This window comes from Pongo abelii, chromosome 1, assembly GCF_028885655.2.
Source record: "Pongo abelii isolate AG06213 chromosome 1, NHGRI_mPonAbe1-v2.0_pri, whole genome shotgun sequence".
Lineage (NCBI taxonomy): Eukaryota > Metazoa > Chordata > Mammalia > Primates > Hominidae > Pongo > Pongo abelii.
The window spans coordinates 91876246-91902587 of NC_071985.2; the positions used below are offsets into that span (position 1 = coordinate 91876246).

The 26342-nt window shown below is 36.7% G+C and overlaps 1 protein-coding gene across 1 annotated transcript in view; it reads left to right on the top strand.

Moving 5' to 3' along the window:
• The window catches only part of SPTA1 (spectrin alpha, erythrocytic 1), an 83042-nt gene extending 56700 nt beyond the window's left edge, over positions 1-26342 (top strand). The window contains exons 39-52 of the mRNA XM_024255030.2: positions 823-955; positions 7770-7868; positions 8588-8756; positions 9380-9456; positions 14067-14276; positions 16573-16869; positions 17713-17825; positions 18989-19006; positions 19457-19508; positions 21640-21827; positions 22735-22788; positions 23174-23320; positions 24080-24224; positions 25656-26342. Of these exons, the coding sequence (XP_024110798.2) occupies positions 823-955; positions 7770-7868; positions 8588-8756; positions 9380-9456; positions 14067-14276; positions 16573-16869; positions 17713-17825; positions 18989-19006; positions 19457-19508; positions 21640-21827; positions 22735-22788; positions 23174-23320; positions 24080-24224; positions 25656-25781 (1828 nt within the window). The 3' untranslated portion in view covers positions 25782-26342. The remainder of the gene's footprint in view (positions 1-822; positions 956-7769; positions 7869-8587; positions 8757-9379; positions 9457-14066; positions 14277-16572; positions 16870-17712; positions 17826-18988; positions 19007-19456; positions 19509-21639; positions 21828-22734; positions 22789-23173; positions 23321-24079; positions 24225-25655) is intronic.

Here is a 26342-nt window from a genome sequence, read left to right on the forward strand (position 1 = left end):
AGTCCGTTCTCACATTGATATAAAGAACTACCCGAGACTGGGTATTTATGAAGAAAAGAAGTTTAATTCACTCACAGTTTCATAGGCTGTACAGGAAGCATGATTGGAAGGCCTCGGGAAACTTGCAGTTATGGCAGAATGCAAAGAAAGAAGCACATCTTAGCAAGGCAGGGAGCGGGCAGGGGCGGGGACAGTGCTAAACACTTTTAAACCATCAGATCTTGCAAGAACTCACTCACTATCATGAAAACAGCAAGAAGGAAATCTTCCCCCATGATCCAATCACCTCCTACCAGGCCCCTCCCCTGATACATAGGGATTAGAGTTCAAGATGAGATTTGGGTGGGGAAACGGAGCCAAACCATATCACACATATAGCCAAATATAACAGTTTTTGTCTGTAGTTCCATTTTTCCTGGGGGGCTAAAAGGGAGATTCTGGCACTTTGTGGTGTCTTCATCATATACGAAAGAAGGCAGTGCTCAGAGTAGAAAGAGACATTGTGTCACTGCTGATATTCTCCAACACTGAAGTCATCATTTCCCTTTTTTTGTTTAGGGTGGGTTTCCTCCCTCCAACAAAGTTTCTTAAGACAGTAGATGGTGCCACAAAATGAACTTCTAGAGCAGGTGTCTCCTCCATTTCACAGCAGATCTTCACCGCTGAGCAGTAGGCACATATTATATTGTGTTGAGGCCCACTTCAACTGGCTGCCTTGTGAGAATAAGCTGGTCTGCCTGAGTGAGATTGTGCCACCCCACTGTACTCCCACTGCTTACCAGTTTGTTCTTATCCTCACTGGGGCTTGCCACCTTGTTATAGAGGACTTAAGTTGGAAGAATCCCTAGAATACTTGCAATTCATGCAGAATGCTGAGGAAGAGGAAGCTTGGATCAATGAAAAGAATGCTATGGCTGTCCGAGGAGATTCTGGAGATACATTAGCTGCTACTCAGGTGAGGAACAGGAAGAATTAATCAATTTTCTTCTCTTCAATTTGGTTATTTTCTTGGATAGTCAATGTTTTTACCTGTAATATTAGGACATTTTTCTGGTGAAAGAAGATGAAGGAAATACGAATAATCCTGACAGTTTTAAATACGAAAAATTAAAGTCCAAGCATGTAAGTGACTTGCCCAAGATTATGGAACCAATCAGGCGTGAAGGCAGGACTCAAATCTTAATTCCATAATCTGTGATCTGTCTATGAGTCAAAGAAATAATGGTTAAAGACCTTTCCTTACAAGTTAGATCCCTTGTAGATTATAGATTTTGAAAGGATTCCCTTAAATTTTCATGTTACATTGATTTGGAAAAAAATCTTCTTATGTCTGGACATTGGCTGCAGTTTCAACAAAATATAATTTTATAAAGAAGGGCTTACTGGACAAAATAGTTCCACAATTTATAGACATCCTTTTAAATGCAGGATTGGGTTTCTCTATAAAGAAATAAACAAGTAATCAGTGTGATCTTGAGTTAATGTAAATTTTGACAGCTTTTGAGAGTGATTACAAAACAATAATGTATTAGGAGTTTGGGAACTGTACTTAGTAACCCTAAAAATTGGGAATTTACCAATAACTCTTTGTAGAGATTAATTCACTTTAATGTGATGACATAAGGAAAGGCTTAGACTTGCAAAAGATAGCTTAAACCTATACAACATATAATTCAAATTATCATCTCCTCTTATTTGTAAGTCTTTTGGATCATGCATGTGCACCCCACTGCACATGTTCAAGCATTTTAAGACTTCCTATCAAATGCTCTCAAAGGCTTCTCTTTCTTTAAAACAGAACTTTTTCTTTTTTCTTTTCTTTTTTTTTTTTGAGATGGAGTCTCACTCTGTCTCCCAGCCTGGAGTGCAGTGGTGTGATCTTGGCTCACTGCAAGCTCTGCCTCCCGGGTTCATGCCATTCTCCTGCCTCAGCCTCCCGAGTAGCCGGGACTACAGGCGCCTGCCACCATGACAGGCTAATTATTTTGTATTTTTAGTAGAGAAGGGGTTTCACCATGTTAGCCAGGATGGTTTCAATCTCCTGACCTCGTGATCCACCCGCCTCGGCCTCCCAAAGTGCTGGGATTACAGGCATTAAAACAGAACTTTTTATTTTGAGAATTATAGATTCACATGCAGTTATAAGAAATAATACAGACAGATCTCATGTCCTTTACCAAGTTTTCTCTAATGGAAACATCCAGAAAAGCAGTATATCATAAATGGGATATTGACATTGTCAAGATTCAGTTAAGATTCAGAAGGCTACCATCATCACAATGATCGCTGATGTTGCTTTTTTATAGCCACCTCCTCTTCCTGCCTCTTCAAACTGCGGCAACCACTAATCTGTTCTATATTTCTGTAAGTTTGTCATTTCCACACTGCTATACAAATGAAATCATATAGTATGTAACTTTTGAAGATTGACCTTTTCACTCAGCACCATACTCTGGTGATTAATTCTGGTTATTGTGTGTAACAATAGTTCATTCCTTCTTATTGCTGAGCAGTGTCCTGGTATAAGTATATCACAGTTGAACCACTCACTTGTTGAAGGGAGTCTGGGCTGTTTCCACTTTTTGATGACCATGAGAAAAGCCACTATAAATATTCATGCACAGATTTTAATGCAAACATAAGTCTATTTCTCTGGGATAAATGTACAGGACCCCAATCACTGAACCATATGGTAACTGCCTATTTAGCTTTGGACCAAAAAAATAAAAAAGCCAAATTGCTTTCCTGTTTGTATGGCTATAACATTTTACACTCTTAACAACAATGCATAAATGATGCAGTTTCTGTGTATCCCTGCTAGCATCTGTGTTGTCACTACTTTTAATTTAGCCATTCAAATAGATATATAATGATATCTCATTGTAGTTTGTATGTGCATTTCCTTAATGGGTAATGATGTTTTACATTTTTTGTCATGTGTTTATTTGACATCTGTATATTTTCTTCAGCGAAATGTCTCTATTTTCTAATTGAATTGTTAGTTTGTTCATTTTGATTTGTTTTATTGTGACAAGAACACTGAACATAAGATCTACTCTCTTAATACATTTATAAGTGTATAACATATTATTGTTGACTATAGATACAATGTTGTAGGCTGTATAGAAACGTTCTCGAGCGTTTTCATCTTGCTTGACTAATTTATGCCTTATGATTAGTAAAACTTCAATTTTTTTCTCAGCCTCTGATAATTAGCATTCCACTCTTTGATTTTATAAATTTGTCTACCTCATATAGGTGGACTCATGTAGCATGTATCTTTCTATAACTGGCTTATTTTGCTTAGTGTAATGTCCTCAAGGTTCATCTATGTTGTCATACGTTGCACAACTTTCTTATTTTTTAAGAATAAATGGTATTTTATTGCATGAATATACCACATTTTTTTCATCCATTCATCTGTTGATGGACATTTAGATTGTGTCCATATCTTGGCTATTGTTAATAATGCTGCAATGAACACATGGATGCTAAAATCTTATTGAAATCATTATTTCCTTATCCTTTTGGATAAATACCCAGAAATAGAATTGCTGGACCATAGGTAGTTTTATTTTAAATGTTTTGAAGAATATTCATGTTGTTTTCCATAACAGCTGTGCCATTTTGCATTCCCACTAACAATGTGAAAGGGTTTCAATTTCTGCATATCCTCACTAACACTGGCCTTTTATGTTTTGTTAATAGCCATCCTGACAGGTGTGAAGTGATATCTCATTGTGGTTTAATTTGCATTTTCCTAATGGTTAATAACGTGAAGCATCTTTTCATATACCTGAGGGGCATTTACATGCCTTTTTAGGGAAATTTCTATTAAACTTCTTAGCTCATTTTTATTATTTTTAAATTTATTTATTTCAATACTTTTTTAGGTACAGGTGGTTTTGGTATATGGATAAGTTCTTTAGTGGTGATATCTAAATTTCTGGTACACCTATCACCCGAGCAGTGTACACTATATCCAATATGTAGTCTTTTATCCCTGACCCCTTTCCCACCCTTTCCCTCAAGTCCTCTAAGTCCATTATATCATTTTAATGCCTTTCCATCCTCATAGCTTAGCTCGTATTTATAAGTGAGAACGTGACATTTGGTTTTCCATTCCTGAGTTACTTCACTTAGAGTGGCCCCCCCAACTCCATCCAGGTCACTGCAAATGCCATTATTTTGTTTTGTTTCATGGCTGAGTACTATTCCATGATGTATACATACCACATTTTCTTTATCCACTCATTAATTGGGCAATAAGTTGGTTGATTATTTTTGCAATTGCAAATTGTACTGCTATAAACACAAGTATGCATGTGTCTTTTTCATAAATGACTTCTTTTCCTTTGGTAGATCCCCAGTAGTGGGATTGCTGAATTGAATGGTAGTTCTTTAAGGAATCTCCATACTGTTTTTTATAGTGGTTGTACTAGTTTACATTTTCACCATCAGTATAAGAGTGTCCCCTGTTTACCACATCCACACCAATATCTATTATTTTTTGACTTTTTAATATGGCCATTCTTTCAGGAGTAAGGTGATATCTCATTGTGGCTTTAATTTGCATGTCCCTGATAATTAGCGATATTAAACATTTTTTCATGTTTGTTTTTAGCCCATTTTTAAATCAAGTTATTAGGAGTTTTTTTACTTTTATTTTTATTTTTTATTTACTTTTTAGTATTGAGTTATATTGGTTCCTTATATATTTTAGAGATTAACCCCTTATTAGAGAAATCATTTATAAGTATTAACTCTCATTCAGTGGGTTGCCTTTTCACTCTGTTGATTATTTCCTTTGCTGTGCAGAAGTTTTAGCTTTATATACTCCCATTTGTTTATTTTTTCTTTTTGTTGCTTGTGCTTTTAGTGTCATATCTATGTAATCATTGCCAAGACTAGTATCATGAAGAGTTTACCCTATGTTTTCTTTCAGGAGTTCTACAGTTTCAAGACTTACATTTAAGTCTTTAAACAATTTTGAGTTGATTCTTGGGTATGGCATAAGGGTCTTATTTCATTATTCTGCAAGTGAAAAGCAGTTTTCCCATCACTGTTTGTTAAAGAAGCTGTCTATTCGCCATTGTATATTTTTGGCACCCTTGTCAAAGACCAGTTAACTACATACACATGGGTTTATTTCTGGACTCTCTATTCTGTTTCATTCATCTATGTCTGTTTTTGTGTCAGTACCATACTCTTAATTATTGTAGCTTTTTAATGTATTTTAAAGTCAGGAAGTATGATTCCTTCAGCTTTGTTCTTCTTTGTCAAGATTGATTTGACTATTTGTGGTCTTTTCTGATTCCATATAAATTTTAGAACTGATTTTTCTATTTCTGTGAAAAATGTCATTGGGATTTTAATAGGGATTTCATTGACTTTGTACACCACTTTGGGTAGTATTCACGTTTTAACAATATTAAATCTTCTAATCCATGAACATAGAATGTTTTTCCATTTGTTTGTGGCTTCTTTAATTTCTTTTATCAATGTTTTGTAGTTTTCAGTGTATAGGCTTTTCACCTCCTTGGTTACATTTATTTTTATATATTTTATTATTTTTGATGTGATTGTAAAAGGAATTATTTTCTTAATTTCTTTTTCAGATAGTTTATTGTTTACAATTTCTAAACCGACTTTTATGTTTTAAGTTTTATTCTGTAAATTTGCTGATTGGTTTACTAGTTCTAACAGTTTTTAATGGAGTGTTCAGAGTTCTCTGTATTTAAGATTATGTCACTTGCAAACAAAGAAAATTTTACTTCTTCCTTTCTTATTTAGATGCCTTTTACTAGGACTTCCAGTACTATCTTGAATAGAAATAGTGAGAGCGAGCATCTTTGCCTTGTTCATAAACTTAAAGGAAAAGCTTTTAGTTTCACCATTAAATATGATGTTCACTGTGGGCTTTTCATACATGTACTTTATCACGTTGAAGTAATATCCTTCTGTTCTTAGTTTGTTGATGGTTTTTATCATGAAAGAGTGCTGAATTCTGTCCGTTTTTTTTCAGAATCTATTGAGATGATGATTTGGTTCTATCTTTTATTGTGTCAATGTGTTGTATCACATTTATTGATCTGCATATGTTGAACCATCCTGGCATCCCAGTGATAAATTCCACTTGTTTGTGGTATATAATCATTTTAATGTGCTGCTGGATTCAATATGCTAGTATTTTGTTGAGGAGTTTTGCATCTATATTCAATAAGGATATTAAGGATATTAGGCCCTCTATATTCAGATAGATAGATAGATGATAGATAGATAGATAGATAGATAGATAGATAGATACATAGATATTTTGTCTCTCTTGATAGATAGACATATCTATCTATCTATCTATCTATCTATCTATCTATTGAGAGAATTATTGCCTGGCTTTTATATCAGGGTAATGCTGACTTTGCGAAGGTGTTTAGAAATGTTCCCTCCTCTTAAATTTTTTGAAACAGTTTGAGAAGAATTGGTATTAATTATTTAAATGTTTGATTTAATTCATCAGTGAAGCCACCTGATCTTGGGATTTTCTTTGTTGAAAGGTTTATTTCTGATTCAGTCTCCACAGTAGTTATAGGTCTGTTTGGACTTTCTTCATGATTTAGTCTTGGTAAGTTGTCTGTTTCTAGGAATTTATCTATTTTCTCTAGATATTCTAGTTTATTGGCTTATAACTGTTTGTAATTGTTTCTTGTGATCTCTTCTATTTCTTTGATGTCAGTTCTAATGTTTCTTCTTTTATTTTTGAATTTATTATTTGAAAATAGAAGGTGAAGGTGAAGATGTTAAAGATACTTTATTTCATGCAGTATACATTTATAAAAACGTGATTCATTCAGGCATTCAGTCATACAAAGTCAATCACCTTTCCAATATTCATTTACCGTTTCTTCAGAAAATGAAATGTAATACAGTCATAATATATAATGTAGTCCATCTTGTTTTACAATGAGTAACCATCTTATTTTAGTGCCTCAACACCATGAACTGAAAGTTCTTTTATTTTCAAAAGGGATTTTGAAAAAGTATAATAGTCATAGAAATTCTGTTTCTTCCTTTAACCTGAGTTACTATGTTGTATAGGAAAAAAATTGACAGAGTGCTGTTATGACAAGAGGGAGGTGAAGGCAGTAGTGGGAGCAGTGGCAGTGGTGGGTGGTCACAGTGGTGGTGATTATGGGCTTCTATAGATATTTCTCTGGAAGGTACAACAGAAGACAAAGTACCACTCTTCATGCTTCAGTCTCACTTCTCCTTTCATTCTGCCAGCTACACAGACATCATGTTTCCAGAAAGCAGTCAGAGAACTCTTGGAGTAATAGTCAATGGCAGCTCCATGTTCCCCTTAACTTCTCTTTAGGATCAGGGCTTAGTTTAGGATGTTCTTGATACTAAATTTTTTCCTGCTAGACACATTGTTTCATTGAATTAGATAAATCTCAATATGGAGGAATCTTTATATATGACCCCAGTCAACACCCTTATTCCAAAATCAAAATAAGATTAGTCACATAATAAATTAGAAAGAGTGTCACTTGTATATCTTTGACTCTTTTTTCCAGTAAGTTGCACTCAGTGACAAGTGAGAATTTGAGAAAGCAATTGAGTATAGTTGTTCCAGAAAAAGTGTGCATTCACCTAGTCTGCCAATTTCATTGAATCAACCCTAGGGAATAATATCACAGTAAGGCTGAATATGGGTGAAAATAGATTTTCCAGCTTTGGATATCTTGATTCTCACCAACTCGTTTATTCAGAGCTTGCTAACGAAGCATGAAGCTTTGGAAAACGACTTTGCTGTCCATGAGACCCGAGTACAAAATGTGTGTGCACAAGGAGAAGACATCCTAAATAAGGTGAGCCAGTTCAGGAATTCCAGCTCAAACTTCCATTCTCCAAAAGGGACTGGCCCAAATGTAGAAATGCTAAGATCATATGCAGAGAGCAGTGCTAAGATCATATGCAGAACTTTAACAATCTCTTCTAAACTGCCTTTTGTTGTTGTTGTGGTTAGCAAATAATTATCCATTCAATTGCTGTAATTCTTTTTTCAAGTTCTTATATGTACACATTTCAGTTTTCCTTAAATCCTTTGTTGACATCTTGTTGTCCTATACAGAACATGGTGTTTATAAAAGTCTTATCACTAGCTTTGGCCATAGAATATTATAAGAATTTGAAGAAATTGCTTTCTAAGCCTCTAAGAGGAAAACAACACTGAAACCTCTTTTAAATTTGAGAATTATTTCTTTGTTTAAATGTAGTTTTTAATAAATCCTCATTGATCTAACTGCTGTTATAAATACCATTAAACAGAGATGACTCCCTACCTCCTAGAAACTTACACAAACTAAGAAGGTCACACTTACACAGACAAACATGAGAAGATCATCCAAATGCTGGAATGGAAATGACCTTCTTGGACATGAATGAATAATAAAATAATTACACTAGACCAGAGGACTGTGGTTATGTATTTGAAATGAGAGAGATGAGTGCTTTCTATTGGTACTAATGGATTCACATTTCTAGCCCTGCACATTCATAAATATATTTGTCTCTCCCCTTCTCACAGGTGTTGCAGGAGGAAAGTCAGAACAAAGAGATTTCTTCTAAGATAGAGGCTCTGAATGAAAAGACACCTTCTCTGGCCAAGGCAATAGCTGCTTGGAAGTTGCAATTGGAAGATGATTATGCCTTTCAGGAATTCAACTGGAAGGCTGATGTGGTAGATGCTTGGATAGGTATGATGTGTCAGGTTCAGGGTCCCTTTGGTTTGAGAAATCCTAGTAAATCCTATCCATGTGTAGAATGGTCTCTGGGACTTTTACTGTATGAAAGGAGGTGTTTCCATCACTACCCATTACTATCCTTTCTGGACAGAATTACACTCACATTTGCGCACACACACACACACACACACACATAAACACACACACACAAATTGAGAAAGAGATAGATTTGATGATGCAGTAATTATGTACCGTAACTCCAGAGAACACATTTTTGGGGAATTGGAGATTTTGTGTGTGATATTCAGAAAGGGAAAGCCATAGCAAAATGTCCTAAGAAACAGTCTAAAATGTTTATTTGATTTATTTACAATTCATGTCTAATCTACAATTTCTCTTTTTTTTTTCTACGAAGCACTCAAAAGCTCTCATGACCCTAGCTCTGTTTCATTAAGTTTTATCCTGCCTAGGTAGAAAAAAGATCCATTAGTCCCACTGCTCACATATTCCAATGAATCATCAACTTTGAGAGTCAAGAAGCTTTCTTGTTGTGTATTGTAAATATTCCTTTTCTGCTTCCCAGGACTCAAACAAGACCAAATGTCTTTCTCTTCTTAATTATTTTTGACTTTTAGCTGATAAGGAAACAAGCCTAAAGACCAATGGCAATGGTGCACACCTTGGTGACTTCCTCACTCTCCTGGCAAAACAGGTGAGATTGATAGATGTTAGGTAAGCCCAAGACCTGATTCACACAGAAGCTCATCCTCCATGATTATTTATTTCTGAATTTTGGGATTTTATTGTCTGTAGCCTTTGTAAGATTTTCCCTTCTTAATATTAATAATTTCCTAATTATTATTTTTCCCTCTCTCTCATGAATCTTGCTACTGGGTTTTCATCAATTTTTTTTTTAGAGAACCAACATTCAGCTTTTTCATTTTTCTCTGGGTTTTTTTTTTGTGTATTCCATTCCATTAAAAGCTTTTAATATCATTATCTTTTTTTACTTTATTTGGAATTACTTTAATGTTTTCTTTTAATTTCTTGAGATGTACAATTAGATTATCCAAATTTTAGCCTTTCATCTTTTCTAACATATGGATTTTAAATATATAATTTTTTCCCAAAGCAAAGCTTTAGCTGCATTCTGCAAATTTTGTCATTTCTTTTATCATTCAGTTAATTTTTTTTTTTGAAATTTCTTATTTGGTTTGTTCGATTATCTATTTATTATTTGGTAGTGCATTATTTCATTTCAAATATTTGGGACTTTTCTCATCTTTCTGACATTTATATCTAGTTTAATTCCACTGTATTTTAAAAATATATTCTATATTTTTCAGAAACTTGATTTATATCTAGCAACAGTCTATTTTGTTGTATATTGTATGTACATTTGAAAAGAATGTGTATTTTGCAGTGCTTTATATTACCAACCAGATTTTCATTTTTAATCATGTTTTTTAAATACTTCATTATTTTTATAAATTTTGAGGATAGGCTAAAAGTTGTGTTGACATTTTGAATTGTGAAATCATCTTGACAGACTGATACCTTTAATTACAAAATGTTCCTCTTTATCTTGAATTACATTTCTTGATTTAAAGTGTACTTTTTCAGATACCAGTATACTGCACCAACATTTTTTTAGTGTCTGCAGAAATATCTATTTCCACTTTTTAGGGCCTTTTGAAACATTTTTGTCTCCATATTTTGTATGTGTCTTTTGTAAATATTGTATAGTTGGGTATTACTTTACTTAATTTGATAATTTTATGGAAAAAGTGAGTCTGTTTATATTTAAAGTATTATAATTAACTCATGAACATTGGTTTAAAGCTATAACTAAACACCCTCTGCCATCCAACCCCTACTTTTTGGTCAGGGATTGAAATGATCCAGGACATAATTTCAATTTCTTTGAAGACTTACCTTTTTCACTTTGCCCCTGTGGCCTTTCAGGCATTTCAATGGAAGCCCTTTAACCAGGGCTGCTCCTACCTGATGGGTCCTGAAGTCAGCACTGTGTCACTACTGAAAATTCTAGTTAGGATTTTACATTTTTAGCTACCATTTCTGCTTGGTTTCTAGACTTGTGTCCTATACAGTTTTGGCATCTAAAATGCTTTGAGGGGAAAATACAATATTGACTACTTTTCTGCAGTTTCCTTATTATAGCCCCTCAAGTCCTGGCTGCCACAGTTACCCATTATGCCAAGTTATATCTCTTTAGCTCCATGAGATTGTCAAATGGTCTGAGCAATGCTTACTCCTCACCCTCTAATGCTTCCATGTATAAGAACTTGTACAGCTTATACTTTAAAGGGAATTGTGGAGAGACTATTATTTGGACTTCAATTATGTTCCCTTCTGTCTGGAATTTTAGTCACTTGAGTTGTAGCTACCTATGTTTCATTCTGATCCATTTCAAGCAGCTGATTTTTTGTACCTTTATCTAGCTATTAATAAAGTTGTCCAATTAGTCAAATACAAGCCACTCTATCAAAACTGAAAGGGGAACTTCCCAAATTTTGTGTGATTTTGATATCAATGTTTCTGCAAAAAATGTATTTGTATAATTGGCACATCTAGGATATCTTTTGTTAGTGTATGTCCAAAGCCCCTACTAGTGCACTGCCATTAATTAGAACAAAGAATATAATAAGTAATATAAGAGAGTCTTGGAAAGGTGTGTGCTGTAGGAAATATTTCACTTTTACTGTGAAAATTTAGAATGTCATTTCATGCTCCAGTATTTCCTTAATATTAATGTATTAGTCCATTCTCAAGCTGCTAATGAAGACATACCCAAGACGGGGTAATTTATAGAGAATAGAGGTTTAATTGACTCACAGTTCAGAATGGCTGGAGAGGCCTCAGGAAAATTACAATCATGGTGGAAGGGGAAACAAACACATCCTTCACATGGTGGTAGGAAGGAGAAGTGCCAACCCAAAGGTGGAAAAGCACATTATAAAACCATCAGATCTCTTGAGAACTCACTATCATAAGAAAAGCATGAGGGTAACTGCCCTCGTGATTAAATTATCTTCCACTGAGTTCCTCCCATGATGTGTGGGGACTATGGGAACTACAATTTAAGATGAGATTTGGGTGGGGACACAGACAAACCATATCATTCAACCCCTGGCCCTTCCAAAATCTCATGTCTTCACATTTAAAAACACAGTTATGCCCTTCCAACAGTCTCCCAAAGTCTTATCTCATTCCAGCATTAACTCAAAAGTCTGAGTCCAAAGTCTCATCTGAGATAAGGCAAGTCCCTTCTGTCCATGAGTCTGTAAAATCAAAAACAAGTTAGTTACTTCCTAAATACAATGAGAGTACAGGCTTTGGGTAAATATACTAATTCCAAATGGGATAAATTGGCCAAAGCAAAGGGCTACAGGCCTTATACAAGTCTGAAATCCAATAGGACAGTCATTAAACCTTAACGTTCCAAAATGATCTCTTTTGACTCCATGTCCCACATCCAGGGCACACTGAGGCAAGGGGTGGGCTCCCATGGCCTTGGGCAGCTCCACCCCTGTGGTTTTGCAGGGTACAGCCTCCCTTCTATGTGCTTTCATGGGCTGGCATTGATTGTCTGCAGCTTTTTCAGGTCCATGTTGCAAGCTTGTTGGTGGATCTACCATTCTGGAGTCTGGAGGACACTAGGCAGTACCCCAGTGAGGACTCTGTCAGGGGCGGGTGTTCCAATCCCACATTTCCCTTCTGTGCTGCCCTAGCAGAGGTTCTCCGTGAGGACTCTGCCTCTGCAGTAGACTTCTACCTGGACATGTAGGTGTTTCCATACATCCTCTGAAATCTACAAAGCTCCCAAACCTCAATTCTTGACTTCTGTGTACATGGAGGCTCAATGCCACATGGAAGCTGCCAAGGCTTGGGGCTTGCACCCTCTGAAGCCATGATCTGAGTTGTACCTTGGCCCCTTTTGACACGGCTAGAACAGCTGAATGCAGAGCATCAAGTCACTAGGCTGCACAAATCAGGGAGCCCTGGGCCCAGCCCAGGAAACCATTTTTCCCTCCTTAGCTTTCTGGTCTGTGATGGGAGGGGCTGCCATGAAGGTCTCTGACATGCCCTGGAGACATTCCTCCCCCCTACCCTTTGTCTTGGTGATTAACATTCAGCTACTTGTTACTTATGCAAATTTCTGCAGCTGGCTCGAATTTCTCCGCAGTAAATGGGTTTTGCTTTTCTATTGCATCATCAGGCTGCAAAATTTCCAAACTTTTATGTTCTGCTTCCTCTTGAATGCTTTGCTGCTTAGAAATTCCTTCTGCCAGATACCCTAAATAATCTCTCTGAAGTTCAAAGTTCCACAGATCTCTAGGGCAGGGGCAAAATGCTTCCAGTCTCTTTGCTAAAGCCTAGGAGGAAAGGCCTTTATTCCAGTTCCCAACAAGTTCCTCAAATTCCATCTGAGACCACCACAGCCTGGATTTCATTGTCCATATCACTATCAGCAATTTGGTCAAAGCCATTCAACAAGTCTCTAGGAAGTTCCAAATTTTCCCACATCTCTTTGTCTTCTGAGCCCTCCATGTCTCTAGAAAGTTCCAAACCTTCACATATGTTTCTGTCTTCCTCTGAGCCCACCAAACTGTTCCAACCTCTACCTGTTATGCAGTTCCAAAGTCACTTCCACATTTTCAGGTATCTTTATAGTAGCACTCCAGTCTCTGCTGTACCAATGTACTGATTAGTCTGTTCTCACACTGCTAATAAAGACACACCCAAGACTGGGTAATTTATAAAGAATAGAGGTTTAATTGACACATTTTAGCATGGCTGGGGAGGCCTCAGCAAACTTATAATCATGGCCGAAGGGGAAACAAACACGTCCTTCTTCATAAGGCAGCAGAAAGAAGTGCTGCACAAAAGAGGGAAAAGCCCCTTATAAAACCGTTAGATCTTGTGAGAACTCACTCACTGTCACAAGAACAGCATGAGAGTAACTGCCCACATGATTCAGTTACCTCCCACTGGCTCCCTCCCACGACACGTGGGGACTAGGGGAACTACAATTCAACATGAGATTTGGGTGGGGACACAGTCAAACCAAACCATATCAATTAATTTTATATCTAACATAAAATCTAATTGTAAAATATACATAAACTGGAGCTTTCAGCCCCAAATGTTTGCTTACGTCTCTAAGTTATATTTCCTTTTTCTTAATCATCATCTTAATTCTTGCCTAGCCTTATCTATGATTAAAATCTGGTGGAACCCAGATGTGAATGACCCTTGCACCATTTTCCTGTTCACGGCCTCTCTCCTGATCTTTCTCAGGACACTCTGGATGCCAGTCTGCAGAGTTTCCAGCAAGAGAGACTTCCTGAGATCACTGACCTGAAGGACCAACTGATTGCTGCTCAACACAGCCAGTCTAAAGCCATTGAAGAACGTTATGCCGCCCTGCTGAAGCGCTGGGAACAGTTGCTGGAAGCCTCGGCAGTCCACAGACAGAAATTGCTGGAGAAACAGCTGCCTCTACAGAAGGTTTAAAAAAATTACGAGGCGTGATCAGTTCTCTGTTACCTGTATATTAGCCATCAGATTCGGAAACAGATATTGGAAACTCAGTTTGGATAATACAAAAACCTTTTATTGCATTGAAAGATGTTGGGAAGACATTCTTACTGAGCAAAAAGTAGATTGAAAAGAAGCTTTAAAAAATTTTTTTAGATTGATTGATTAGTTGCATAACTAACTTGAGATGGAAGCCAGGCAAATATAGTGGAAGAGGTGGATGGAACAAGAGGATGGGAGGTCTTTGTGTATGATAGAATTAAAACTGTCAGGCAAAAGTCAAGGTTGTCCCTGTGCTTTTCCTAACCCAAATAAAAGGAGCACTGGACAAGTTGTCATAAAACATGTTCTCACCTTATATCAAGCTTTCCTAGGTTGAAGACCTTGTAAAAGTCACTTAATATCTCTAAACCTTGATATCCCCATTTAGAAAATGGAGTAGCATCACCATTCTATTCTGCCTTTCTGTTATTACTGTTAAAAAAGATAATGAATCTAAAAGTGTAATATAAACCCCTAAATTCCATATAAATATGTAATCAAAATGTTCCTTCAAATGTTGGCTGCTAAGGCATTGGATGTTGATCATAAAAATATCAATAATGGAAGGAGACCAGGCGCAGTGGCTCACTCCTATAATCCCAGCACTTTGGGAGGGCAAGGCAGGCGGATCACTAAATCAGAAGATTGAGATCATCCTGGCTAACACGGTGAAACCCCGTCTCTACTAAAAATACAAAAAATTAGCTGGGCATGGTGGCGGGCACCTGTAGTCCCAGCTACTCGGGAGGCTGAGGCAGGAGAATGGCGTGAACCTAGGAGATGGAGCTTGCAGTGAGCCCAGATCACGGCCACTGTGCTCCAGCCTGGGCGACAGAGCAAGACTCCGTCTCAAAAAATAAATAAAAAGAAATCAGAATGGTCAGTGGAATTACTGAGCACTCCTAGACCCTAAGAATCATTGTACTTGGTAACAAATTAAGTCAAGGAGTTAGGGAATTTAGGAAATAACACATGAGTAAAAGTCAAGTTAGATTCTTAGTTAATTTCTACACTTTTGAAAAACATAGGGCCTACATCAGATAAATCTTAGGTGAAAAATTAAAACAATTAAGTGGGCAACTTTACACATATATGCACATTCTACATAGGAAGCTCCTTCATATTTTTAATCTTCTTTTAAAAAAAAATTTCAAACTGCAACTACTTTTGTTATTTTATTTTCTGGTTACAAAATACTTATAAAATATTCACTCAATCTATAATATTATGAAAAAGATATTAAATACTTTATAGGTTTCTGTGTCCTTTCTGTGTAGAGGTCATGCTAATTTTCTCTATATTGATCTATTTTGGCATATAGTTTAATACCTTTGAAATCCTCCCTCCATTTGGGCCAGTTTTCTTCTTTTTAATTCTTGTATTTGGGAACAAAAAATTCATTTTTATGTTTGCTCAAGACAAACCTCTTTAGAAATACAATCTGCTGACCCAAAATCTGTGATGTATTTTAAGTATAAAAGTATCTTTGATTACTTGCTGTTTGAAAAAATTCATGCTTTTTCTGTCATTCAGTAATACAGAAAATTCAGAGCTATTCAGAGCACTTGGATAACGTCAGACAGTAATACAATGATACATATATTTGTGCTAAGGATACAGGTTAGAGGGTAGAAAATAAGTTTAAGCAGTGGTTTGAAAAGTTTTGGGCATAAAATGAGGTCTGAACAAGGTTTAAAAGGAAGGTAGGAAAATGACATAGCCTTGTCAAAGAGAAGTCAGCTGGGGGTGGTCTACAGAAGCTTGTAGGATAATAAGATAAAGGAGATAACAGATTTTCTTGGTTTGTTTATTCAATTATTATTTCATCCATTCATTCAATGCTTTTTTTTTTCATGTTTACTACCTGCCAGGTAGAACTGGAGCATAGACTTTAGAATAAGAAATCATATAATTGAAAACTACCTTTGCTACTTTTGGAATTTTAAAACTGAAATAATTTTAGAAATAATTTGACCTCCCTCATTTGTAAATGATGGAAGACTTAAACAATTTCACACAATGAGAAAATGCCAGAACCAGGGCTCGTACCACTAACTCACATGTTCAACCATCAAAGTACACAGTTCCTATTGGTTTTAGTTCTGCCCTTTTAGATTGGTGGCCCTGCAGATATTTAAAGACAGGCATTATTTTTATCCTCAATCTTCTTTCTGCTGAGAGGCTTTATCAGGAAAGATGGTAGTGTCTTTTTTTCTCTCTGCAGGCTGAGGACCTGTTCATGGAATTTGCACATAAGGCTTCAGCTTTCAACAACTGGTGTGAAAAGGCGGAAGAAAACTTGTCAGAGCCTGTGCACTGTGTCTCCCTGAATGAAATTCGGCAGCTGCAGAAAGACCATAAGGACTTCTTGGCCTCCTTGGCTGGGGCTCAAGCAGACTTTAAATGTTTGCTGGAGCTAGACCAGCAGATTAAGGCCTTAGGTGTGCCTTCCAGCCCTTATACCTGGTTAACAGTGGAGGTGCTGGAAAGGACCTGGAAGCACCTATCTGACATCATTGAGGTAACCTGGAACACAGCAGAAACTTCCTTTCACTACAGTAAACATAACCACTTTATTATCCAAGTAAATAGACTTTTGAGATAGAAGGACCACTATTAATAACTATACTTGGACAGCAGTCATGAAACATGACTGTCTAAGAAAAAAACTGTAAAAAATGTTTATAATAAGTATACCCTATGCCCCATAATTTGGGCAGTTTCCTGTTTCTGAGTATTGAACAATGATTCTGAGAAGCAAACAGAAGCCCTAAGATATGGTTCTAATGATGAGCAATGAAAAGTTCATGAGGCTTGTACATGTATTCATTGTCTACATAACCCCTTCATTCAAGGCATTTTCTTTTTTATATACACCTCCAAAAGTGCCTTGCTACGTATGTATTTTTAACTTTTGTCTGTGTTAATAATGTTCATTATTGAAACTATGAAACATAAAAAAGTGTAATAGAAAACTAACCACAATGTCACCATTTTTAGATAGTAACTATTGTTTCTAAGGGTAGCAGGCCCTTTAAGGCTGCTTTTGTGTTCATTTAAATTAAATTTCCCCAAAAGAAATTATAAAGAGGGGGAGTTTGCTTTTACTACTAGCTTACTTGTTATGGGACTTGGTCTCAGAGGACCCTGCAAGTACTCTTGGGAAATACACAAGCTATCTTCACATTTTAGAGGTGAGAGAGGTAGGTTGACTGCATGAAATATGAGCACACAGGCACATACCTGTGGAAGATAGGTTAGACTTGAGAGAGGAAAGATATGCAGCTAAGCCTACAAACCAATTCTCTTATGGCAAATAAAGGCCTTCAATGTCAGTCACGTTGTCTATGATTTGGGGTTTTAGGAACGGGAGCAGGAGCTGCAAAAGGAAGAGGCAAGACAGGTCAAGAACTTTGAGATGTGTCAGGAGTTTGAACAGAATGCCAGTACCTTCCTTCAGTGGATCCTGGAAACCAGGTGTGCTATGGTACATCCCAAACCATGACCCCTATGCCACCGCCATTTGCGATAGGGATGAAATACATGCTTGAAGGGAAGAGGAGAGACTCCAACAACATGTATTCTGCCCTAAAGTCACCATATCTTGCCTATGCTTTATATTTGGAGTCGACTGTTTTCTGGATCAATTCTTGGAAAACCAAGAAATGACAATTTCATCCTCCTGTTTATTATGTACACTTCTGTATTCTCTTCTTGATACTCTCACGTTTCTTTCTGTTGCCTGTAATTTCAGTCCAAAATAATAACAATTTCTTATGTTTGCATGCCATATTGTACTTTACAGAGTACTTCCATATCCATTACCTCACTTAACTGTCAAAGCAACCTTGAAAAGCATACAGAGCAGCTCTTATTAGCTCTGTTTCCAAGTTTGGAAAGTTCAGTAGATAAATTTACTTGCTCAAGGTCACATATATATTTACTGGCACAACCAGAAGCAGAATCTTCTATGAATACCTCATATGAAGCTATTCTGTTGTGTACCTACTAAAGTTCTAATGAGAATCAAGTGAGATAATTTATGTTAATTGTGCTTATTAATAGCAAACTGTTCTGTACCTGAAATAACATATGTCACATCTTCTGGGGTAAATGACCTTGAAAAAGGAGACTTAGAAGAAGTAATATGTTAGAATACATGGTCAAAGTTGTATCCAGTAGGTGGGTCAAAACTGTGGTGTTTTGAGGGTTAATGTGGTGGTTTAGACAATTCATGATATATACTTTTCTACATACTCACTGACAATGATAAATGAACAAAAAGAAATCCTGTACCATGTCTAAACCATCTGACAGAAGGCAGAGAAGACACAGGACACCCTTCTCTTCCTCTTTTCTTGGTGACTTCATCACATCCTGGTGGTGTGTGTCCAACACCAAGCATATTCCTTGACATTGGTGCTCCTTGTCCTGAAGCAAGGAGCTTTATGGGAGACTCTGAACTTCTCAGAGTGGGAGAGGCCTTGGGAACCAGTGGGTGGACAGATTGATGTTTTGTGGCAACAAAAGATTTAAAATGTTTCATAAATCTGAGGAAATGAGATCTTTAAAGTAATCCATTTTAACATATCATCTCCCTTTTCTCTCATGTGATTCCTGTTCCGGACCTCCATGTCCAGGGCTTACTTTCTGGATGGGTCAGTATTTTATGTCATCATCATGTTCGTTTTATTATATTATTCTGGAAGAATTCGTTAAGAAAGACTTAGTGCTGAGACATCTTCATTCCATTGTAATCTGGTAGTATGTAAATAAAAATGTGGAGTGAGAAGGAAAAGCTCATTATATTTCATTCTGCCCTTATACTTCATTAGATGGAATCTTGCCTGCATTGCTTAAGTGTGTATTTAAGAAGAATAATTAAGAGGGGTACGTGAAATCCTTCTCCTAGTCAGAGAAGAACTAGGGAAAGTCTTCCCTTCTCATCAGTCTGGCAAGGTTGTGAAAATTTGGCTCTGTGAAATTTTGCTTCATGGAAGCCACATAACCTTGGAGAAATTGAAACAGAGGAGCTTTGAGTTGGTATGCATGTATGAAATATTGACCTGTGATGTGATGCATAACGATTTCTTTCGGTTCTTAACTAGATCATTGCTCAAAGAAACAGGAACTCTGGAATCCCAGCTGGAAGCAAATAAAGTAAGTATTGTTTTTTCATTAGCTGAAGATATTGCCAAAATTATAAGGGTGTAAAAATAATCACTTAAGGGAAGCCCAGGTGATACTATTAGGTATGTATCACCTAAAGTCCATTTTAATCATAGGCCACCACATCATGAATATAAACCTCAGTCTACTTAAATCTCTGAATATCAATTTCTGTATCTACACAATAGAGTTAGTACCCATTGTAGAGTCACTGTTTGCCCTGAAGAAAGGATTTCATGGGAGACTCTGATCTGCCCAGAGTGGGAGAGGCTTTGGGAACAGTGGATGGGTGGGTTCATGTTTTGTGGCTACAAAGGATTTAGAACATGATGATGAAGTAAAGGAGCAAATGTAAAAGCGCCTAACACTGGCAAATTTCTGTTATTATATGATGTAGTAAGATGATACAATTGAATCTAAACATCTCTTGACAATTGAGCGAAGTAATGGGTTAGAACAGTGTTTCTCAACATTTTTTTTTTACTATTATTCTTGCAGGAGAAAAAAATTAAGTAATTACATTTAATTTTTTTCTAACAAAAAAATGAAATACTAAAGAATACCATGTCAGGTAGTTTTGACTGTCATCTCACTTGAGTTAAAGTGGCTTTTATCAAAAAAACAAGGAATAATGGGTGCTGGTGAAGATGTAGAGAAAGTGGAAATAGTACAGCCACTATGGAAACCAGTATGGAAATTCCTCAAAAAATTAAAAAGAGAAAGACCATGTGATTCAGCAATCCCATTACTGGGTATATATCTAAAAGAAGGGAAATTAATATATCAAAGAAATATCTGCACTCCCATGTTTATGACAGGAGGTAACAGGGAGACTATTCACAATAGCCAAAATGTGGAATCATCCTAACTGCTCATCAATGGATTAACTGATAAAGAAATCATGGTATAGACAATGGAATATTATTTGCCCATTAAAAATGAAATTCTGACATTTTCAGTAACATGGATGGAAATGAGTCATTATATTAAGTGAAATAAGCCAAGCACAGTAAGACAAATATTGATTGCATGTTCTCACTCGTAGGTGGGAGCAAAATAAAATGGATCTCATGAAGATAGAGAGTATATTGGAGGTTACTAGAGGATAGGAATGGTAGGGGGAGATAGATAGAGGAATGAAGAGAGGTTGATTATTGGATATAAGTGTACAGTTTGATAGAAGAAATAAGACTAGTAATTGATAGATCAGTAGGGTGACCATAGTTTACAATAATATATTGTATATTTTAAAATAGCTAGAAGAAAATACTTTGAATGTTTCTAGCATAAAAAGACAAATATTTAAGGTAATAGACATCCAACATATACTGATTTGATCTTTACAAATTATATGAATGTATTAAATTGTCTTGTATACCCTGAAATATGTACATCTATTATATATAACTGAAACTTAAAAAAAAGATGTCAGGCAAATTTGACCTTTGAAGGGCTACAAGCTTTGTCATATCCCACGTTTTTTTCACTGCACTCCACAATCATCAGAATAAATTCACACTTACCCTTATGAGCAATATTCCCTCACTGAGACAGCATGGGCAAGATGCAGAAATTTGGCATAAAACATGTCTGCGTGGCAGGAGCAGCCCATGAACATCATCCCAAGTTGATGAAAGCGGCCCAGGAGTGAACATTGTGGAGTTTAATTGAGCCTGAGAGCTCAGCCACAATCAGTGTTGCAGATAAGTCCCAGTGCAGATCACTGTGAGCCAATGATGATACATGGACTCTGGAAATTTTATTTTTCTTTATTTGCTCTCTTGATAGATGACAGATGATAGACAGACAGACAGACAGACAGACAGATGATAGATAGAAAGAATATATAGATATAGATGCATGTGTGTGTGTGTATAACTACTAACTCTTAGATTTATATATTACAGAATACCAGAATGACAAGTTTTATTCACCTAAACTTCCCATTATTTTATAAATGAGGACTATAGAAGTGAAGTGGTTTTCCCGAGTAGTTCATCTTTTCACAGAGAACAAGAAGATCCCTGAAAATAAAATCAGCCCGTTATCTCCTCTTCCACCTCTAGGTTTTGAGCTGGTAACCTGAGCAACTGACTGTCTCTCTTCTCTGTCATTTTTCCAGAGAAAACAGAAGGAGATCCAGGCGATGAAGCGTCAACTAACCAAGATTGAGGACCTGGGGGACAATTTGGAAGATGCTCTGATCCTTGATATCAAATACAGCACCATTGGATTGGCTCAGCAGTGGGACCAGCTCTACCAGCTTGGGTTGCGGATGCAACACAACCTGGAGCAACAGATCCAGGCCAAGTATTGAGGGCATGTGGCCAGAGCAGGGAGGGGTGCAGGTGGTGTTAGGTGTTAGGACCTTAACTAAGGGCGAGAGTTTGGTGCACCAGATAAAAGAGTTGCTTCAGAGAACCAATATTCTGGGTCTTTACTGCCCCACGGAATGACCATTTCTCTTTATACTGAAATCCATCATGAAACAAAAGACAGTGCTCTCCATCCACCTGAGCCTACTCATCACCCATTTGGACAACAACTGACTTTTATACCCAATTTCTCAGATCCAATTTCACTATCTTATGTAATCTCTTAGGAAACCATTCCCTTTCATAGAATTTTATCTAAAATGTAATGTCTAGAATAAAAGAAACATTTAAAGTGTGGCCAAATAGAGCAGAAGGGCAGAAATTCATTTTCTAGATAAATTCACTATATCAAAGCAGCTCTAGGTCTCAATAGCATTTTGGCAACATTTTTATCTAGATTAGGATTGGCAAAGTTTTTCTGTAAATGGTCTGATAATAAATAATTTAACTTTGTAAGGCACATATATTTTCTGCTGTAACTCCTTGATTCTGCTGTTGTAGTGAAAAAAGCAGCTATGATAAGTGAATGACCACGGCCATGTTCCAATAAAGCTTTGTATATGGACATTGAAATTTAAATTTTATGTAATTTTCATGTTTCAAAAAATTTTCTTTTGATTATCTTCAACCATATGAAAATGTAAAATCTACTCTTGGCTCATGGACTGTACAAAAGCAGGTGGCAGCCTAGATTTGGCCCAGGGACTATAGTTTGCCAACTCTTGAACTAGATGACTCAAATAGCATATTGTCCATTAAAATTCCTCTGTCATCCATGTGGCTTGTGTTCTGCTAACCTGTGTTTTATATACAGGGTAAATTCATGTTTTTTTTTCTTTCAGGGACACCATAGGTGTGAATGAAGAGACTCTAAAGGAGTTTAGCACAATCTATAAGTGAGTATAATTTCATAGTTAACTGCTTCTTTGTTTTTCAGACTATTCAGAATGAGTCTACAAATAATGTTTCTCTCACTCTATGAGGCTTGGTGGAATCTTAAATGAAGATCTAGATATGCTCATTAGCTCCAGTCATGGCTTTCTGTGAGATTTTCAGATTTCAAAAAATACATTTCTTCATTCTCAATGTTTTATGCTTTTCTCTCTATCCATTAGGTTAAAAAAAATGTACATGACACAGACAGGCTTTCTATTCAGTCCTCTGGTAGTTTTATGACAGGTCAATAAAGCTTCAGCTGACACAATAAAACATATTTTTTTCTGTTTTCACTTGGTTTTTCTATTGAGTTTGATAATTTTTTTTTCTTTTTTTATTCTTTAGACACTTTGATGAGAATTTGACAGGGCGCCTGACTCACAAAGAGTTCCGGTCCTGCCTGAGAGGACTCAATTACTACTTGCCTATGGTGGAGGAGGATGAACATGAGCCCAAGTTTGAGAAGTTCCTGGATGCTGTGGATCCAGGGAGGTAGGAACAAGACTAAGGATCAGGCCGCAGCAGGGATGGGGGTTTGGAGGGAGAAGCACAGAGAGTAAAATGATCCATAAAACATGAAATTAACTCATCTGAAAATAGGAAGAAATAGGCAGCTATATATGAATTAGGCAGCTCTTGGTGCCCTTTCAAGATTAGCTCAGCAGTGAATGGTGCTAACTTTAACTCAAGGACTAGCTTTACAATTTCTCCAATTCATGATTTATGTTCAATCTACGAATTTTAGCTACTTTAGAGGATGAGACTAGAGAGAAGAATCCCTTCATGTATGTGAGATTTTAAGGAGACATAGGTGATTCAGAGACCAACACATGGGATTGGGGTTGTTATATGCTTATGAGAGTGTGTTAGAATCATCAAGAGATCAAGTTACTGTTAGGGAATAATTTTTGCTAATACTAAAAACCAAAGAAGACCAGAAATTATTTGAGGACTGGTGCTGATAGGAAATTTCAAAATTCACCGAGAATCAGGCTGAATGACACATGTCGAAACAGAGTCTGGAGCTTAGTAATATTTAGTAATATTTGGCTTAGTAATGTTTGGCTGTAAGAGGATGACGAAGGGGAGCCAAAATGGAGAGCATAACCCATCTCATCCCAGAAAGCTTAGTTGGAAGAGGCACTTGGAGAATCTGGCTTTCCTCTGTTTCTGAGACACTGAGTAGGATAAAAAAGGGGCCTTAATTCTCTGTCTTGAGAAGGCTCAGCTCCTGATCCATTTCTCCCACAGGAAGGGCTATGTCTCACTGGAGGACTATACTGCTTTCCTGATTGACAAGGAGTCAGAAAACATCAAGTCCAGTGATGAAATAGAGAATGCCTTCCAAGCCCTGGCGGAGGGCAAGTCATATATTACCAAAGAAGACATGAAGCAGGTCCGATTCTGGTTGCTTCCCTTACTACACTGTCATCCTAATTTGAATTTTGGTCATTTCAGGCCCAGTGGCCTACTTTGAAAAAACCCACCCACTTTTTTTTTTTCAGACCTCCTCTTTCACAAGATGTCGTTTGTTTTGGTAACCACTTCATTTTGTCTTGACCCAACTAAAAACGTACTGTAATACTCTATTGAATGTGAGAGTCAATTCAAAATCTGCAACTCAGTTTTTAAGGCTATTCCTTTTTTTTTCTCATTAATTCAAAGAGCATTTATTGAATGCTTACTATGTTCCAGGCATGAGGAGTGCAAACTTTAGTAAGACACAGTCCCTAAATTCAGGTGTAGTGGAGAAGACAGAACTTTCCAAGTTAAAAACACTGTAACAGAAGCAACCATATCTGTCATGGGAACAAAGATGTGGGGAATTTTATTACAACCAGAAGTAATCTCTCTTCTCTCTGATTCCAAGAGCTTTCTTCATTCCTCTCCTTAAAATACTTGCATCAGGGAAGGTATCATCTATGATTAACACAGGGTGAGTGTTGAAGGACATGCAGGAACTCATCAAGTCACCAAAGGAAAGCCTAAGTGTTTCAGGCAAAGGCAAGTGTGTGTGCAAAGGAACTTGAAAAAACATGTTTTCCTAATACCTAAAGCATAAAGTAAGAAGATAGTAACAGGAAGTGAAAGGGAAAACAATTAAGCAGAAACCAGATTACAAAGGGTCACATACATGATGGTATCATTTTACACAAACTCATCCAATTGTCTAAACTCATCAAACTGTACACATTCAAGGTGCAATTCTTTATCAATCATACCTTGACAAAGCTGTTACAAAAAGAAAATGATGTGGTCTTCCGGACACTATCTAGAGCCCACCATCCACCCACCCACAAGCTAACTTATTGGAGTCTCTAGGGATCCACTTGGTAGTCAAACAGCACAGCGAATAGAGGAACTCTTTGGCATAAGAGGATCATAGGTTCAAGTCCCAGCTCTGCCACTTTCTGGCAGTGTGACCACTGGTGAGTTATTCTACCTTCTTGAGTATTTTACCTTACTCATAAAACATGCTAGTCCCCACATCTCAAAGCAGCCAGGAAGATGAAATAGATCAAGTGGTCAACAAATGTTGTTAGGCATATAATTTCTTCTATTTAACAAAACAACTTTAGGGAATGAGATTTACAGAATAATCAAAGTGAGTAAGCTCTCTTTTCCAAGAAAGGGCTGAGATTAAAAGTTAAATTACTCATTAGAAATTATAAATTTATGAGAAAAAAAAATTGTGTGTAATAGAAATAGGGCTTGCGTCTTCCAGAGACTCTCCATCTCCTGCATTTAGGGCGTAATATGGGAAGCCCCAAGGAACCAGCTATTTTGAATCCCTATAACTGTATTTTTCTCTTTTTATACTTTTCAGGCCCTTACCCCAGAGCAAGTGTCATTCTGTGCCACACACATGCAGCAATATATGGACCCACGGGGTCGAAGCCATCTCTCTGGCTACGACTACGTTGGCTTCACCAATTCCTACTTTGGCAACTAATAAGCAGCTCCTCGTGGATCATAGAAAATCTTAGTGTCGTGGGAAATTTACTGGGGGGTAAAGAGTACAGGCAAATGTGGAAGATAAAGATGGCCTCGTGTGTGTGTGTGTGTGTGTGTGTGTGTGTGTGTGTGTGTGTTTGTGTGCATATTACATTTATTGTAGGATCTTAAAAAATCTCAAGGGTAGGAGATAGAAAGGTTAATAGAGTTGGAGGAGTGGAAGCTATTTTGTATGCAAGTAGTCACTGCTGAGGGGTGTCAAAGTTTCTATTTTTATTTGTTCTGTTTTGCATGTCTTTATCATTTTGCTTTATTCCAATTATAGAATAAAGTAATTCTTTTTAAAAATATTTTTTGGGGCAAAGTTAAGTAAAATGTTGAGCTTCTATATTTCTGAGAACTGTACTCATATAAGAGCGGGCAGCTAATTTTACTGTAAAGAAGGGCCATGGTATAGTAGATAAATAAAATCCAAGGCAATTTTCAAACAATTTTTTTTAAACTTTGGAATGTGTTTAAATTTAAATTTGAAAATAAAGATATTTGATTTTCTGGCAAA